This window comes from Sus scrofa, chromosome 4, assembly GCF_000003025.6.
Source record: "Sus scrofa isolate TJ Tabasco breed Duroc chromosome 4, Sscrofa11.1, whole genome shotgun sequence".
Lineage (NCBI taxonomy): Eukaryota > Metazoa > Chordata > Mammalia > Artiodactyla > Suidae > Sus > Sus scrofa.
Window position 1 is genome coordinate 87,185,583 of NC_010446.5, and position 19,379 is coordinate 87,204,961.

The following is a 19,379-nucleotide window of genomic DNA, read 5'->3' on the forward strand; positions in this document are numbered from 1 at the left end:
AAATGGATAGCAAATATGCATATGAAAATATGCTTACTGTTATCTAATCATCAGGGAAATGTAAAATAAACCATGAGATACAATTAGCCTCTAGTATGTCAAATAAAAACTTACAATATCGGGGTTCCCTTGTGATATAGCAGGTTAAGAATCTGGCATTATTACTGCAGCCGCTGGGGTGGCTGCTGTGGCACAGGTTTGATCCCTGGCTAGGGAACTTCTACATGCCGTGGGCTTGGCCATTAAAAAACAAACAAAAAAACCTTACAATATCAAGTCTAGGGAGGATGTGGAACAAATGAAACCACCACACATTGCTAGTAGTACTGGAAGCGCTTTATGATACAGCCACTTTGAAAAACTGTTTGGCTGTTTCTTAAAAAGTTAAGCATATACTTACTGTAATATATGAACCAGCATTTCTACTTCTGGCATTTATCCAGAGACGTGAAAGCATGTGTTCATACAAAGAATTGTACACTAATGTTCACAGCAAATTTACTCATAATAGCCAAAAATGGAAACAATTCAAATGTCTGTCAACTGGACAATGAATAAACTTATTCTGTAAGTGTATATTGTGGTATACACTTATAGAATACTACTCCAATCTAAAAGAAACAAAGTCCTAATAAATGCAGTAACATGGACAAATCTCAAAAGCATTATCCTAAGTTAAAGAAGCCAGATGCAAAAGACTATAGACTGCACAATTTCATCTACATGAAGTCCTGGAAAGTCAAAGAGTTATAGTGATAGAAGGCAAAGCAATGGTTGTAGGTAAAAGAAGGTGATCAAAGGAAACTGACTACAAAGGGATATGAGGAAACGTTGGGAATGTTATGATTATGACAGTGGTTATATAACTACATACATTTGTTCACACATTTAAAATTGTAAACTTCTAAAATTGGTGAACTTTTATTTTGTATAAATTATGTGTCAATAAACAAAAACCAAAGTAGGAAATACAAAAAAGGATAAAAAATAATTTTTTTTGTCTTTTTAGGGCTGCACCCGCAGCATATGGAGGTTCCCAGGCTAGGGGTCGAATCAGAGCTGTGGCTGCTGGCCTACACCAGGCCACAGCAACACCAGATCCAAGCTGCATCTGTGACCTACACCACAACCCACCGCAATGCTGATCCTTAACCCGCTGAGCAAGGCCAGGGATTGAACCTGCATCCTCATGGTTACTGGACACATTTGTTTCCACTAGCCACAATGGGAACTCCAAAAAATAAATTTTTAAATAGCACACCAAATATCTTGCAACATAAAATAAACATGTATAAATATCAAAGAGTCAAATGAATTAAGGGACACAAAGTTATGAGAATTTTATATTTAAATCTAATATCATGACTATTATCAGTGATAAAAGATGTTTTCTTCATAGTAAAAAGTAATTATTACATTTGATATGATTGGTATAATGAACCCACTATGCAGCATCATAGGTTGCATATTATTTGTATTCGTATTCTCAAATTTACAGCATATTTTTCAAATATAAGGAATTAAAAAACTAATCAGAAAAAAGGCTTTCTTATGGTTTTACAAAGGAAAAATTTCCAATAATAGGATATTTAAAAAACTCGTCCTTGACAATCAAATACACTTTATGAATCTAATTTCCTTAAAGTCTTTTTTTAAAAAATATATTGATAGGAAGGTAAAATGTTAGACTGATGCTAAATATCAAAAATTGTTTTAAATTCTCACTTACTTGGATAGAGAATATCAGCAATCTCAAAGTCATTCACCCGACAGATGGGCAGAAACGAGTCCCTTGAAGATAAAGTGAAGCAAGAAATATTGAAAAGTGTATTGTGAATTACACAGAAAGCCAGAGGGCATAAACATCTAATTTTCAAAAATATTTCAGGATATATTTCTCAGTGTCAAAGGAGTAAGTCAGAAGTCTACTACAATACATAATCCCATAGCACTGAGATCTACTTTTTCTGAGTATTCATGAATACCAAGGTATAGTTATAGATTCTAATAAGCAAACACTCTTGGGGATATGAAGACTCTTTAAGAATGCAAAACCCTCCACAATTTTAGACTCACAATATCTTAATACATCAATTGAAAGAACTGAAGATGCCACAGGTGGAAACAGTTATATTTGCTGAAAGTGTACAATATATTGAATATTTATGGGATGGAGTGAAGAGAAAAACTGTAGAAATTCCTCCCCAAAGAAAATTGTATCATTAAGAAAGCTTAATGCAATGTAAGTATGAATGTGTACTAAGAAAACAATGATTCTTTACTCACAGATGAATAAATAAATTGCTGACTGGTAAGAAGCCTTCCATTATATGTGGATATGTAACTTCAGAGTTCACTGGCATCTAAATGTAAATCGCAAAACCGAAGTTACACATTGATTAGACAAAAAGAGAAAAATCTTAAATCTTAGGAAATATTAGCCACAGATTAAGATCAAAATATATTAACTTATTATCATTAATTAAAAACAAACAATACAGATCCTAGCACAAAACCAGAGTTGTTATTAATAATATAGGAGGCTCACAATGAGTGCTCAAAAAAACTTTTTTTTTTTGTTTTGTCTTTTTGTCCTTTTAGGGCTGCACCTGAGGCATATGAAGATTCCCAGGGTAGGGGTCGAATCAGAGCTGTAGCTGCCAGCCTACATTAGAGCCACAGCAATGCCAGATCCGAGCCGCATCTGCAACCTACACCACAGCTCATAGCAACATCGGATCCTTAACCTATTGAGCGAGGCCAGGAATCGAACCTGCAACCTCATGGTTCCTAGTTGGATTCGTTTCCACTGCACCATGACAGGAACTCCAAAAAAAAATTTTAAATGAATGAAAAAATAAAGGGGTAATGGTTAGTTAGCACTTACTAAATATCAAGTACTATGCTAAGCATTTGAAATATATATTCTCTTAATTTTTATAACAGTAGGAAAGAATACTACCCCTATTTCATAGACAAAGAAACTAAGCCCTAGCAAGGTTTCACAGTAAATAAGTGGCAAACTCTTTGATTTTTTTAAACAATATATAAAGCGAGGTTCTACGGATATAACATTTTTGTGCATCTCCAGATGATGCCCTGATGTTTAACAACAGCAAAAAAAGATGAAAGAAAATCATCTTCTTACAAAAAATACCTAATTTGCTGAAAGCTCAATTGCCTTATTTCAATTGTTTGCAATTTTAGCGCATATCTCCAACTCTAATTTGGGAGTCCTTCCTGAGAAAAGAACAGTATCTGTGAAGCTTTTGCTGTTGCTTATTATAGTCTCTGAAGACAAACCTGCAAATCTATGAATAACTGCAATAGTATCAATAATCTGTGTCATTTAGGTCTCTTACTATAGTTTTCATCTTAGTAAAGCTATCAGCATAAACCATTATTACACCTAAGATTCTCTTTAAGTGACACTGATTTTATATAAGCCTTTTATTTTGTTGAAAATAAAGTCAAGAACTTCTTATCCTGAAAACCAATACTCAATACGAGCAGGAGAAATGCAACAAAAGAACATAATTTTGCCTCATCTTAAACCCACCATGTAAAAATGCTCCAGTCGAATTCCATATACGATTTGTAAAGCTCTCATGTAGATCATGTGCAAGACTTCAGGCTACAACAGAAAAATAGCTTTAAATACTTGCTGCATCACATCACCATTACTGTCCAATACTATAGTCAATGGATGCAAAGAAGAGTGACAAAATTACTCCATTTCTCTTGAAATATTTAATTTTTCCAAATTTCAAAAACATGATTATTAGTTTGTTCATGTAATAAGTGGTCAACAACATCAGTTATTTAAGCTTATATAAAGAATGATAATAAGTATATTCAATACTAATCCAGGCAATCTCTCCACATTAGGAAACGGAAGATGGATTGGTCTATCAAAACAAGTGTCAGGTACATGGCAAAAATAATGGCTCAATGAAGGTATTTTTTTTTTTAAAGATCATTGGAAATCTTGTTTGGTGCCTCAGATGTTAAGGTTTAAGATGCCTTAGTTATTAAAGTTTAAGTGAATACTATGATCTAGGAAGTATAAATTTAATAGGATAGTATGGGTTTAACTTTTATCTTCTAAACCATTGGTTCCCAATTGCAGACTTATAGCACCTGTTCTGATTCATATACAAACAAGTTCATTTATTCTGAGATTATTCCTTCCATTTTAAAGAATTAAAGAGGCATCAAGATCAAAAAGTTTAAGTTCTACATCATTAAACCTGGGTTTATTATTTTATTGCTTCAAGATGAACATAGGAAATTGGACGGAGACTTTGAGGTTTTCTGTGACACATAAATAGTTCATTTTTGCATTTAATAACTAAAGATATAAAGAACAATGTCTGTCAAAACAAGTCAATTCCCCCTTGGGGCATAATGGAAGAAAATTAATCTGTAAGCTTCCAAAGAAGATTGTTTATAAGCACTTTTTTTGTGATTGGAAACCACCTGGAATAAGCTCCTGCAATACTCTCAGACCACTGCTTCAATAATAAAAAGTTTAATATAGTTTACCATGTCTAAGCTTTATTTTTTTTAAGAAAATGACCATATTAAAGATTTGAATTCCTAATGGGAATGCAGAAGTTGCCCCACATAGAAACAATGTTATTTTAAAATTACACTAGGTGAGAGGTCTTTCTCTGGATTAAAATGACTAGCTTGTATCAAACAGTAAGATACATGCCCTTCTCCACACACTACAGACCTAGCAGTTTAATTTCCTTTCAAATAACATCAACCACATGCAAACATTACCACATTTTACCTTGGGATTTGGAGAAAGATCATTCTTGGAGAGGTTTTTACCATCAGCTCCTGTTAAGATTTTGTTTCGAATATGAACCACAATCTCAGCTACATTATATCTGGGAAAAGATAAAGTTTCCATCTTGGGAGTCTCCTGCTAGTCTAAAGAAATTAAAAAAACAAGATCAGAAACATGGCACAACCAGCAATTCTCATTATCTGGAAGCTGATAAATAGAAAATTAGCAAGCCAAGGTTGAACTATATTCATAGCAGTGCTAGCTATCATCAAATCATCAAACATCCTAGTAAGTAACATTAAAAATATGTACAGACATACACACACACACATATCCTAATATAACTTTTATTCTAAAGCAATACAATCATTTTCTAGTTTTCCTAATGTTGTTTTTCTTTCATACGGGAAAGAGGACTTAGGTCCAGACAGATGAGAAACTATGTTTTTCTTTTTTAAACTGGTAAGATGGTAAGATCTATCCTGAAAATTAATCCTTGAAACACTACCAAGATATATAGGCAACACTAATTTTTTTTTTTTTTTTTTTTTTTTGTCTTTTTGCCATTTCTTGGGCCGCTCCTGCAGCACATGGAGGTTCCCAGGCTAGGGGTTGAATCGGAGCTGTAGCCACCAGCCTACGCCACAGCCACAACAACGCGGGATGAGAGCCGCATCTGCAACCCACATCACAGCTCACGGCAACGGCCAGATCCTTAAGCCACTGAGCAAGGCCAGGGATCAAACCCACAACCTCATGGTTCCTAGTCGGATTCGTTAATCACTGAGCCAAGATGGGAACTCCTAGGCAACACTATAGAACTATTATAGAAATAATAGGAAAATAGGGTAGATAAAAAAAACTATACTCTGATGTGATATTTTATTCAATGTACACACAGTGGCATGACTAATGAAGTTTAAGATGTAAATAGGAAGAGAGAGAGGAAAAAAAGAGTAAGAGTACAGTAGCTGTAGTGGGACTTCCAATCACCAGAGTGAGAATTTAGGGAAAAAAAAAAGAAACAACAAAAGCCACCTCCCCTATGTCCTCAGATAGTGAGGTATTCCCAACTGGTCCCCCTGGAGCAGTAATTCTCACAATTTTGTAGACATTTTTGGTTGTCAGGAGTAAAGTGGGGCTGCTACTGGAATCTAGTGGGTAGAAGGCCCAGCGTTCTGCTAAACATCCTGCAATGCATAGGCCAGCCACTCAAGAGCAAAGAACTATTCAGTTCAAAATGCCAATAATGCTGAGGTTAGGAAATCCTGCCCTAGAGCCTAGCACTGAACTCTTGTTATACGACTTGCCACAGTGTACTGTGATGATGTTTCTGGCATTACATGGTGGGCTCTCAGTAAGCTAAGAAAACTTTCATTTTCTTCACATCTCTAGCTGTGCCTAACAGAATAGCAATCATAGTAGTAGCAGAAGCAGCAGCAATAGAAGCAACTGTCTCTTAGCTAACAATACTTGGTTAATTACCTATGAATCCCCTATTCTCTAGAGAATCAGCTGTTCCCAGAGATCCAATGTGAAGATATTCAATTTTGCAAACAAACTGAAATGACCCACAATTCTGGAAATCTATTTCTTTAGGCTCCGAGTGTTTCTTAGAATGTCAGGGTTAGAAAGCAGCTTTGGCACCCTGCTTAACCTCTGACAAATATAGGATACCATTCTAAAATATGATTAACAAACAGCTTCCCAGTTCTGCTTGAACACTTGAAAACAGCATTTGCTGTCTCAAGGCAAAAGTTTTTTCCACCTTAGTATAGCTATAATAATCAGATAACTCTTTCTCATACTAGATAGAATTTTCTTTCTGTTTATTGTAAGTGTTACCTACTGGTCTTATTTCTAGTCACAGCAAAAATGTAAAATATACTAATCTGTTTACATGATTCCACTTTCAAAAATGTGAAGGAAGCTATCATCTCTGCTTAGCCTTCTCTTGTCTAAGGTAAGCATAATTTAAGAATAACCACTCCTTTTATGACTTTGTTTCAGAAATTTTACCATTCTACTCATTTTCCTCCAGAACTAGTCTGTTAATGTCTTCTTAAAATGTAATGCTCAGATTGAACACAATACTCTGAATATAGTCTGTTCAGGGAAAAATATCAGTACAGCTGGCAACAGTCACTGTTGATCAAGTGCTATTGACAAACATATATGATGGAGTGAAAACTCCCAGAACTTCTTCAGCATAGCTCACTGATGTCAAGCCAAGACTTCTCCATATTCTTCTTACATAACTGATTACTTGAATCCTAAGCAAGGACTTGCATTTCCTATTATTGAATTCATAATTCCAAGTTTTCCTTCTATAGCCACAATCTTTTTGAACCCAGATTCTGACACCTCATATATTATATGTCCTTTTCAGCATAAATATGCGTATCTACATTTTCATCTAGGTGAGAGATTTAAAAATCAATGATAAAAAGCCTTGCCCAAAGAAAGGCGGCAGAAAGTTAATTTTCCAAAACATACTATATCTGGATCAGAGATGATCACATTAAAGAGGTGTAAAATATCTTCAAAATTATTATTGCACATCCCTCTCTTCTAAAATCTTCACACCCTCTCAGATTAATCCATATAGAATACCACTGCATCATGTAACATCTTTACAAAAATAATTACTCGCCCTATTCGCCACATCAAATTCACATGTTTCTGCTTGGTTTCTAAAACCTTCCACAATTTAATAACCTAATGAATTTTCTGTTCCAAGTTAGTCTCCTCCAGGACGTTTCCCAAACTTCCAATGTTTCCTCTTGGAACCACCTTTCATATCCAATTTCTAGCTTCTTTTGACAGGTTGAATCAAGGGAAGTTCCAATCCATTCTTGGGGGAGGGAGGAAAAAAAAAAAAAAAAACACAGGAGAAGAGAGGGGGAAAATGGAGGAGAGAGGCACTTTGGTTAGATAAAGATATATAAATGACCTAATAAATGTAAAGTGATCCTCAGGCCGCCTGCCAAGTAACAGGCATTTTACATTCGTTACCCCTCAGTTTCTCATTTATTTGCAACACCGAAGTCCTGTGCACAGTAGGTTTTGAATGAATACCAGTTAAATTTCAAACACATTGTTTTGCTAAAATAAATTAGATCGTGGAAATCAAAATCCCAGGAAGCAGAGAATAAACAAAAACAATGACTCCTAACCTCAATAAGGTAAAGTTTCCTGAACTCATTCAGGAAGAATAATCATGCTATACATGCATGGCATATGTACACTGCTCTCTTCCTCTAACTTTCGGATGAAGTATATTTTTGCCTTTTGATTCCTGATTTTGACTTTGGTTAAGCGACGTTTGAGCAACGGAGGTTTGCAGAAAGTTGACCAACATCTGCAACCCCATCACCTTTTAAAGAAATGGGTTTAAAACATATAAATGCAAGCTTCAACTGACCAGCTTCAGTTCAAGTTTCTTCTCCGTAGTTTATGCTGTATCAGACAACACCCATCCGTTTGGTAGGAAATGAGCTAGTTTGGGGGACTAAAATCCAAAAAAATGACCTGTCTTCTCTAGCCTCCCCCGCCCGCGCCGCGCCCAACGAAAACACTGCCAGGCCCCGCGTTCTGACTCCGGCCGGTGGCTCCAGAGCGAGAGGGCGCACTTAGTCTCCCTTTCTCCTCCCGCGCGTGTCTGTTAGCGCTCACCTGCCGCACCAGCCGCCCACAGGAAGACGGCGAGTCCGTGGAGCAGTTACAAGCGAAGCCAAAAATCTGCAAACATCAACCGTTGTTACTTTTCAAACATGCCGCCTCTTCCTGTAAGTCCCTCCCCGTTCCGCCCCGCCCACTTCCTGCTCTCTAGCCGCGCCGGGTGCCGGTTGGGCTCAATAGACTCAAGGCGGCTGGGGCTGGAACTGCGAGAGGACGCCGGGTTCCACCCGGAACTATTTTTCGCGGAGTTGGTGCCTAGTCGGACCTCGAGTTCGTAAGCAGTGGGAGCGCAGTGGTTTGGAGGAGTCCGAGGTTGCTATGGAGTCCCCGAAACTTTTGAAAACTGTCGGGGTTCCAGGCGAAGAGCAAGAGCGAATGGAGGATTTCTGGAGACGTGTGCTAAGCTTAAGGTGACAAGGGAAAGAGGACGTGGGGCTTTCAATGGAGCAGGGTAAGTCATAGAGTCTCAGAGTAATAATGATATCGATATTTTTTGATCATTAATTATGAGGCTCCAGGTTTTGTGTTGGATGCTTATAGGTATTATCTAATTTAGGCTTCATTAGAAAGGGAAAAGGAGGAGTTCCCGTTGCGGCTCAGCTGGTTAAAAACCCGCTAGTATACATGAGGATGCGGGTTCGAGCCCTGGCCTCACGCAGTGTCTTAAAGTATCTGGCATTTACTCGCGCTGTAGTGTGTAGGTCGCAGATGCGGCTAGGATCTGGCGGATCTGGCGTTGCTGTGGTTGGCCTGCAGCAGTTCCGATTAGACCCCTGAGAATTTACATATGCCGCAGGTGCGGCCCTAAAAAAAATGAGAGGGGAAAAAAAAAAAAGGGAAAGGGGTGCTCCCTGGTGGTTCAGCTGGTTAAGGATCTGGCGTTGTCACTGTTGCGGCACAGGTTTGATCCCTGGCCGGGGATCTTACGCATGTGCGGGTGAGGAAAAAAAAAAATTAATAAGGAAAAGTGGTTAGTAGATACTGTCATCAAATGAGTGATTAAATCAAGGAGATTATGCACTTGGCCCAAAGCTGTACGCAGTAGTTCATAAGTAGCATAATCAGGATTTGAACACAGATCATTTGATTGTGTTTGTAGGTACAACTTCAAGAGATGAGAGCAACCTAGCAGTGCACTTGGTTAGGTTAGTTCACTTTCACAGGCTTAGAAGTGATTCGTTTCCACTTGTACGGTAAGTGACACTGTCTAGGGTAGAACCCAAATCTCCTGGTGCTTCTCCCTCCCTTCATTCATCCCTCCACAGGAGCCAGGGACTCCTGGTGTTTCCCAACACTGAACTATTAGCCAAACTTGGATGTCTCTGAGTTGGATTCTTCAGATAATAATGCTCGAATGAGAGGGAGTTCATACATGATCACAAATAAGGGTCTTGCAGCAACTACTGGCCTAGTTGTCAGAGGGAAAAGCCATTTGGTTTTCTTATGGCTTGGGACAGTAGAGGCCATAATAAGACTTGTGTCTGACCACAGGCTATGGTAATATCTAGAGACAGTGATGTATTGGATGGGAAGTCTGAATTGCCTCAAGTGAAAAATAATGCTGGAAAGATTGCATTGGAAGTAGATGCAAATTCTGGTACTTTGATTTGGAGGGTGAAGGCTATACCTGTTAATATGGAAATGCATACCAATTTGAAAAAAAATACATTGCATATTCAGTAGTTTAGGGGTTTTTCCTTTCTATAAAAGTGAGCTAGGAAATAGATTTTTTTTAAATAGTGAGAGTCAGTGAAGAAAGGAGAGAAAAAAGCCTTTCTCATTGGCACTTACCAAATCAAACTGATTATTTGTGCATGCACATACTCCACAGGCCACATCTTTTCAGAGGCAGGGAAAAGGGCAATAGATAGCATAGTGGCTGAGAGCTCAGCTCTTAAGTCAGAAAGAACTAGGTTTAAATATCTCATCACACTGCTTACTATCTGTATGGACTCAGGTAAGTTGTTTAACCTAACTAAAATGGTTTCTGCATCCTTAAAATAGTGATAATATCTGGCTTATAGAGTGTCATGAAGATTAAATGGATTCATTCATGTAAAATGTCCAGCAGAATTGTAAACACTTGATAAATATTCCCTGTTGTTTTGACTATTATGATTTATACATTGTCCTAGTAATATATCTTTCAAATGATAATTACCCAACAAATGTCTGAACCATTGTTAGGAGTCCAGACAAGAAAAGAGGGACCTGTATATAAACCAAGAATGGAATAGACCATGTGGAGAGAGAAAAGTGAGGTAAAAGAAGAGCAGGATGATGGTATCTACAATAAAATAATTGCTTATTTGGGGGATAATTTTACTATAGATATGGCAAGTTGATAGTTATATTAGAATTAAAATTAGGAAAAAAACTAATGGTATTTACACAGACTGTCTCAGTTACAAGAGTAGATCTGATTTTTCAAAATTCAGTTGTCTGTTACTGGTCATTGTGAAGTGGAGGGCAGAACATCAAAAATCCAGAAATCTCAGCCTAGACTTTCTAGAGTTTTGTCATCATCCATAAAGACATTAACTACAGCAGAAAATTAGATTCCACTGTTTATGGCTGTAGCATCTTTTCCCATTTGTATCTGTATGCCCTTATATGCTCTATATCTGTGCTTATATTTCATTTTCTCTGTCAACCCTCCTTCCATCCTTTCCCAGCCTAACCTGCATGGTTTATCAACATCCAAACTCCCTATGTCCGTTGCCTCTGACCCAGATGCCTGTCAAAACCTTAACCCTCAATCTGTCCCATAAATCCCCAGCTGGATGCCCCAGAGAAAACAACACAAATTGACATTGTATTATTACTCTTGCTCAACAGCTTCAGCTCACCGCAGTTCTTGACAATCCTTTATCATTTGTCAGTTCCCTGTCTTAAAACCTTCAGTGATTTCTCATAACTACCTCCTTCCTCAGCTTCAACTTCTCTTTTTAAGCACTTGATACACATTCACATGGGTCTGCTTATTTATGCTAATTCCTTTTCTAATTTTTATTCCATGTTCCTTTTCTAGATTGCACTTTAGATCCTGGATGACAGACCTGTAAGGACTGAGCAGACCTTTCACTGACAAGATGAGATTCTCAGTGAGAGCATGGCATCCTGAAACTAGGATTTTGTCTTTAATTCAGGTGGTGTTCCTATGAGAGCTAATGCTGTTAGTTAAACTTTTTAAAAAAAATCTCTTTTTTTAAGTGACAGGATTTCCAAATTGTTGTTTCTGCTTAGTTTTAGTGGGTTTGTAAGGATGAAAGTTTTATTCCCTTGGTCTAGTGTGGCAGTAATAGATGAAATATGAGAACTGGGTCCTACACTGTCCTTGCTTGCCATCAAGTGCCCTCTCGTTTAAATATAGAGATTTCCTAGGGGCCGCGGATATCTCCAACAACCTTCTTCCCAGTTAATTGAGAAAATGCAAGCCATCATGCAACATAGACCTTACCTTCCTGGCTACCCATTTCCCTTACCACCACATTTATCTGTCTCATCTCAGAAGATAAAAAGTGCCTCCTTCACCTGTGCTATTGATCAGCACCTCTTTCTAGACTTCTCCGCTGCATTTAACACCATTAATCAGACTCTTACTGACCTAACTTCCTTTGTTTCCTCCTGTTTCTTCTGCCTAACTCATGCTTCTTAGGGGACTCTTTCTCTGCCTGCTTTTAAAATAGTATAGGTTTCAACCTTGGGTTTTTTGGTTGGTTTTTTTGTTGTGTGAATCTTTCCCTTCAGAGCACCATCCACTCGTTGTTTTAATCTGCTTGCTCAAAGATCCTAAAACTACTGCTATCCCTGACTTCTTCCTTGAGATTCAGATTTTTATTTCTTTGCCTACTAGATAGATCCTTTTGGGCGGGCTCATGAGCCATTCAAATTCTAATTTGTCCCTTCCTTTCACTTCTGCTACTGATCTATCTCACTGCTGCCTCCAGCCTTACCATCCTTACCTCTATCCCACAGTTTTTCTTCTGAGTAGCTGCCAGGATGATCAGTATTAAATGTAAATCTGATCATTTCATCAATCCCCTTAAATTTCTATATCCCTCTCTCCCTGTCACCTCCAAGATACAGTCCAATTCCGTAGCCTGCATACCAGGACCTCCCTGATCTTGCCACTGTTTATGCTTCTACTGTCATCTCCCATCACACCCACTTCCCCTTCCTGAGGCTGCTTTACACTTTTTCTTATTCTTAGTGATCCTGCATGGACTGTCTTGATTTTCTTTGCCTGATTCTTACTTTGGTATCTTATTTTGAGCCAGATACTGACTACATACTGGAAATATAAGTGTGAACAATCAAATGTGGTAAAACTCAATCTAATAATTGACTTGACAGAGCTTGTATCTTCATAGGAAAGGAAGATAGTTTTTTGGTTTTTTTTTTTCAAATGTGATTCAGTCTGAGTGGCTCCATGCTGGAAAATAGCTAGGAATTGGCCAGATGAAAGGGTGGAGGGCAAGATAGAGGTAACAGCTGTGAAGACCCAGACATGAGGGAAGAGCACAGTTTAGGAACAGAGATTCTACACAGAGAGCTATGGTGGGAAACAGACACCAGCTCATGAAGAGTATTATAGTCATGTTAGGGCATTCGTACTTCTTCGTAAAAGTAATAGTAAGTTTGAAGGGTTTCAGCATTAGGTTTGAATTTTAGGTAATAATTCGGGCTCCTGTGAGACAATGGAACCAAAGAGTGGCAAGATTAAAGGAAAGAAAACCAGTTAGGACATCATTATAGCAATCCTGGGAAAAAAAGATGGCAGCCTATGCTAGGGCATTACCATTGTGGATGGAAATAGATCCCAGAAGAATTCAGGACTAATTAACTGAATTGGGAGGGCAGAGGTGAGAAAAATAAAGGATAGGCTTCTATAAACAAGTTTTAGTGAAAACCCTCTTTGCTATCGTATGTCCACAGGCTATATGTCCTTAGACATTGTAGATGCTTGATAAGTATCTGCTGAGTGAGTTTTCTGGCTTGAGCACCTAGGTAAATGGGATGCCATTCTCTGATTTAGAAAGTGTGGAGGTGAACTTATCTTGGGGAGGTGACTGGTGATTGAATTTTGAACATGCCTGTGAGAGATACACATGAAAATGATAGATAAAATGCAGTTGGAAGAGATCTGAGGTATATTCTTTGTATACTTAAAAAAATAAAGGTTTATATTTTATCAAAATGATCTGTTTTATATCTGTCTTTACTGCTACACAGGGCTGATTCTAAATGATTTGATTCCCTATCACCTAACAGCATGATCTGCACAAACAGGGGCCCCAGTCAATGTTTGTGGTTGAATTAAACTACTCCTTTTTATTTTTTATTTTATTTCATTTTATTTTGTCTTTTTGCTATTTCTTGGGCCGCTCCCACGGCATATGGAGGTTCCCAGGCTAGGGGTTGAATAGGAGCTGTAGCCACCGGCCTACGCCAGAGCCACAGCAACGCGGGATCCGAGCCGCGTCTGCAACCTACACCACAGCTCACTGCAACGCCGGATCGTCAACACACTGAGCAAGGGCAGGGACCGAACCCGCAACCTCATGGTTCCTAGTCGGATTCGTTAACCACTGCGCCACGACGGGAACTCCCTACCCTTTTTAAACATGGTACATCTAACAGGAGAAATTAGTAATAGAAGTAGCCTCTGAGAAGAAAAGCTGGGGCCCAGAGTGAAAAGATTTTCTTTCATTGTATATGTTTCAGTTCCTTCTACTTTTCCTCCCATGTGCTTATACTTTCAATAAAAATAAAAAGATGAGAAAAAAATGTTCAATTTATATGAACTTTAAACTGAAGAGGTACTCCAATTATGATCTGATTGGTATAGCGTAGAATATTAATGCTATCAGATCATACCAGCATTTTTGACCACATCACATTATTGATTGGTTTACAAATTTAATGATTGTATCATTAAAGCCATTGTTCAGTTCACTTACACAAATAGTTAATATTTATTCATATATTAAAGACAATGACTAGCCATGAATAGCAGGCCAAAGCAAAATCATGAATACATACTTTATATTAAGGACATCAGATAGATAATCTTTGAAACTATATTGCAAAGTACAGATAATACCTACTAAAACAAAGGAGTGTCATTGTTTTATGTCTGTCTAACATTTCATTTGAGAAGAAACTGTCTTTTTGACCTGGCAGCTAACATTTATTGCTTGCTGACATTACTAGTAGTATCTAATATGCAAAAGCCTTTATTTATATGTGCTGGATGTCCTTCGCACATCTTAGTTGGAGTTAATTATGAATGGATAGCTAGAAATGCTTTTATATATTTGTGAATTAGTTGTTTTTTTTTTAATACAGCCAAATCTCTAGTATATGGAAGTTCCCAGGCCAGGGCTCAATTGAAGCTGCGGCTGTGGCCACAGCCACAGTGACACCGGATCCATGTGGCATCTGCCACCCACACTACAGCTTGCAGCAATGCTGGAACTCCCTTAGGGTATAATTTTATTTGAAAGGTAGGGGTTATAGGTATACTGAAAATGCACTAATACCTGTAGTGGTAAATTCTAGTAACATTTTTGTTTGCACAGCATATTCACTAGGTGGCACTGTTGTGTTAATGTTAATGCAATTTGAAGGTTTTATTTCATTTTCTTTTACATAAGTAAATAGAATTAAAGTGATAAACATCGAACATAATGTTCTAGGTGGAAAAAATTAGATTCTGAATTTATTGGCTTTAAAATACATATTTAGAATTCAGGCTTAAGACAGGCAGCATTGAATTCAAAGTAGCTGCTTGCTTTTTATTACCTTTTAATCATTCCAGACCTATCTACTTCATTCTCAGATATTCATCTTTATATTAGTAGATTTGGGAACTGAGCTATACATTTGAGGTACTTTAAACAGTACCTTTGTTTTGGATTTAAGTTTTACTCTATTTTGCCCATTATCCAATCCTCTTTTCTTAACCAACTTAATCTCCACTACTTTTTAAAATATACCCTCTGTTCTAATCAGGTTCATCTCCTTACAACAATTCACTCTTACATCACTGTCGACCCTCAGTGGCTTTCTTTCAGTGTAGTGTATTTTATTCCTTTTTTATTTAGGATTCTTTTCCCCTTCTTTCCAACCTAGCCAAATTGAATCCGAGTATTACTTCTTTCACCAATCGTTCACTTCCGGCTCCAGCCCACACTGATCTTTTATTTGTTCTCCTGGTATGTACCACATTAATTACATACTATGTTATATTACTTTTGAATCATTCCATGCAGGTAAATTTGATTATCTTAATTAAATTGCAAATACCCTTAAAGTCAGGGACTTTATACACTTCGTCTTTATACACTCTGTAACGGTGAACCCTGCAGTTGGTCTATAAATATGGCCTGACCCATGGACTTACTTTGGTCCCTGATGAAGTTTTATCAATTTAAATGAGAAAAATAAGGTCAATGTAGTGTTTTTCATAAAGCTAAATTGATTTGGTTTAAAAACAAGTTTAATATTATATCCTTCGTACATTTTTGGGGTTGAATTATCATTTTTTTCTAAGGTAATTATAATACTGGATGGCTGTTTTCCAAATGTTCCTATTTGTCCAAGTACAGAGTTTTCAGTCCTGTGTTGGCACCTAACTTTTGCTTGTACTACTTTAAATAATCCAAAAATCAGAGCATCATCACTGCTGTCACATAATAAGAATTTAATGACTTAGTTACTTTAATTCGTGTTGCATGGCTCATTTATTTCAAGAAGTTTCTGTTGAGTACCAACTCAATTTAAGATGCTTTAAATATTAAATATATTGAAAAGCTGTCAGTAAACGTTGAAATGGGGATCCTTTTTATTCTATTGCAGGGAGCCCATGTACTCTGATAAAGGGTCTGATCTGAACTAATATATAAAAATAAACAATCACTCTCACAGAGAAATATGGCTCACTGCCCACCTGTGTCAAAATCATGTGTGATGCTGAACTTGGACCCCATCCCCAAACCAACTAAATCAGGATTTCTGGGCTTAAGAACTTCACACTAAGACTTTAAAGTAGCCGGGGGATTCTGATGCAGACAATCCATTAGAGCTGAGAACAGCTATTAACCTAGCAGGCTGATTTAGAAATAGGTTCAAAACCCAGTTCTGCCACTTACCAGGCATTGTTTTCTGGGGAAAGTTTCTAAACATCTATAAGTCTCAGCTAACAGTTTTAGAAAATCTGGTTTAAAAGACTGCTGTGATGAGAGTTAAGTGAGATTGTGAATATAAAGTAGTGGCACAATGCGGATGATCAATAAAAACTGGTTTACTTCTTTTCCTTCATTTGAAATCCCCTCAGACTTCAGTGAGTAGAAGAGTTTCTGATCACTTATTTGACATTGATCCTGACTGCAAATCTCATTATTGAACCAGTTTTGTGTTACTAGAGCTATTTTTTTTTTTAATTACTGTTGAAGCTAAGGTCATCCTACTTGTAATTAAGTTGCAGGAATGTAGTACTTTTTTTTTTCCTTCCTAGAGCTACACCTGCAGCACATGGAAGCTCCCAGGCCAGGGGTCGAATCAGAGCTAGAGCTGCCGGCCTATACCACAGCCATAGAAACGCAGGATCCACGCCTCCTCTTCGACCTAGACCACAGCTCATGGCAACGCTGGATCCCCAACCCACTGAGCGAGGCCAGGGATCGAACCCGCATCCTCTTGGATACTAGTTGAATTTCTTTCCACTGTGCCACAACAGGAGCTCCCAGGAATGTAGTACTTTCTTAATCTCTAGGTTCTGCCGCTCCTTTTCTTCCCAGCAAGGGACAAGATGGAAGGATCATTGCACTAGAAAATATTTGGGTATTTGTTTCTGTCTGGGAAAAACTTTCTCCCTGACTCACACTCAAAATACTTCCGACACCAGATGTGTGGAGGGTTTACACACAACAAGCAATTCTTCAATACTACAATTCAGTTCAGTTCCTTTTTTTTTTTTGGCTTTTGTCTTTTGTCTTTTTAGGTCCACGCCCACAGCATATGGATGTTCCCAGGCTAGGGGTCTAATCGGAGCTACAGCTGCCAGCCTATGCCAGAGCCACAGCAATGCTGGATCCTTAACCCACTGAGCAAGGCCAGGGATGGAACCTGCAACCTCATGGTTCCCAGTTGGATTCGCTGCTGCTGTGCCACAATAAGATCTCCCAATTCAGTTCAGTTCTGACACTGTCTACCTAGAGATAGCATCAGATCCTACAAATTTAAAAAGTCCCACCACATAAGGCTGGGATTCTAGGTTGTTACCTGTACTTCTGACCAATTAGCTATATATCCAGGTTCCCATGACATCTTCTTCGGGCTTGATAATTTGTCAGAATGGCTTGCAGAACCCAGAGAAACAATTGTGTCAACCAGTTTATTATAAAGGATATAGATAAGCAGCCAGATGAAGAGATAAATAAGGCAAGGTCCAGAAGTGTCTTGAACATAGAGGGTTCTTTCCCTGTGAATTTGAGGTGTCTTGCCTCCCAGTATATAGATGTGTTCAACTCCAAAGCTCTCTGAGCCCCATACTACTGGGATTTTTATGGAGGCTTCATTATGCAGGCATGAATGGTTACTAACCCAACCTCCAGCCCCTCTTCCCTTCAGAGAACAGGAGTTGGAACTTAAAGTTCCAAGCTTCTAATCATGGCTTGCCCTTTCAGGTGACCAGCTGTCATCCTGAAGCCACCTAGGAGCCCACCAAGAGTTTCCTCATTAGAACAAAAGACACTCCTATAATCCAGAAAATACCAAGGGATTTAGGAACTCTGTATTAGAAACTAGGTTCAAAGACCAATTATTAGGACAGGAGATGCTCCTAGTTCTCCTAGCACTTAGGAAACCCTTAAATTACAACGGTTTTAAGAACTCTGTTCCAGGAAGCACGGGCAGAGACCAATATGTTGTTTCTGTTATTTCAGTTTCCTGCTCAATAAAATAGTGACTTTTTCTAGATAACTTGACAGGTTCTTCCTACTTTAAAAAAAGAAAAAAAAAAAAAAAAGACCAAAAAAGTTCCTTTTTCATGTCATAAATAAAAAGTGAGAAGACTATATTAAGTTCTCCAATTATTTGTCACTTTGCTGGTGTAGAATCCTGGTTTTATATTGGAGAAAACTATTTTATTTCAGGAAATATAATAAGCAAAGGATATACTAGTGTTAATTTTTATTGAATGATGACATCTCTTTCATTTAGAAAGGAGATGAGGTAAGGAGAGAAAGCAGGAGCTAGAGAGGCAAAGGTGAGAATACCACACTTTGAATAGCCTGGTCATATCAAAATTCCAGTCACTCTTTTCTCTCTTTTATCCTCACCCCTTATAGGAGTTGCTCCCAAATATGAGATGATGCTTTTGATTTGAATTCAGAAATGAAGAGTTTAGAAAAAAAGCACTGTTAGTCTGCTAGGGCTACTCTAACAAGTACCACAAACTTGGTGTTCCTTAACAACCAGAAATGCATTGTCTTACAGTTCTGGAGGCTAGAAGTACAAGATCTGTAATAGGACAAAGCCAGTACTGAAACCAAGTTCAGCTACTCGACACTTGAAAGGCCAATACTCAAGAGAAATCGTTGGCGGAAAAGGAAAAGTTGCTTTATTCAGAAGGCCAGGAACCTGGGAAGATGGTGGATTAATGTCCTAAGACTATCTCCAAGTCGCCAGTTGGAGATGAAGGTTTGAAGACAATGTGAGGAAGGGGCTGCAGGATGCAGGAGCAGCTTGTGCACATTTCTCAGATTGGTTGGCATCCACGTGAAATTTCAAGCATCACCAATCTTCTGGTTTCACTCATTCTGGTGTCCGCATCCTTACAGTCAGCTTTCAGTCAGCAGTTTTCATCTTGTGGGGGTCTGTTTCCTTAGGAATG

At 38.1% G+C, this 19,379-nt stretch overlaps 1 protein-coding gene and 1 long non-coding RNA gene across 5 annotated transcripts in view; one reads left to right on the top strand and one right to left on the bottom strand.

The window, feature by feature from the left end:
* Positions 1-8,611, bottom strand: part of NUF2 (NUF2, NDC80 kinetochore complex component) — a 31,321-nt gene extending 22,710 nt beyond the window's left edge. Inside the window, exons 1-6 of one of the 4 annotated variants that reach the window (XM_021089490.1) lie at positions 8,474-8,590; positions 7,592-7,652; positions 4,799-4,941; positions 3,560-3,634; positions 2,287-2,363; positions 1,730-1,791 (exon numbers count right to left, since the gene is read on the bottom strand). In XM_021089490.1, the coding sequence (XP_020945149.1) occupies positions 1,730-1,791; positions 2,287-2,363; positions 3,560-3,634; positions 4,799-4,921 (337 nt within the window). In that variant the 5' untranslated portion in view covers positions 4,922-4,941; positions 7,592-7,652; positions 8,474-8,590. Of the gene's footprint in view, positions 1-1,729; positions 1,792-2,286; positions 2,364-3,559; positions 3,635-4,798; positions 4,942-7,516; positions 7,541-7,591; positions 7,653-8,222 lie in introns of those variants that run through there. The other 3 variants (XM_005655379.3, XM_021089489.1, XM_005655380.3) reach the window with 3 other exon arrangements.
* LOC100518120 overlaps positions 8,724-19,379 on the top strand; it is a 52,474-nt gene continuing 41,818 nt past the window's right edge. The window contains exon 1 of the long non-coding RNA XR_001303421.2: positions 8,724-8,930. This is a non-coding gene — a long non-coding RNA (uncharacterized LOC100518120). The remainder of the gene's footprint in view (positions 8,931-19,379) is intronic.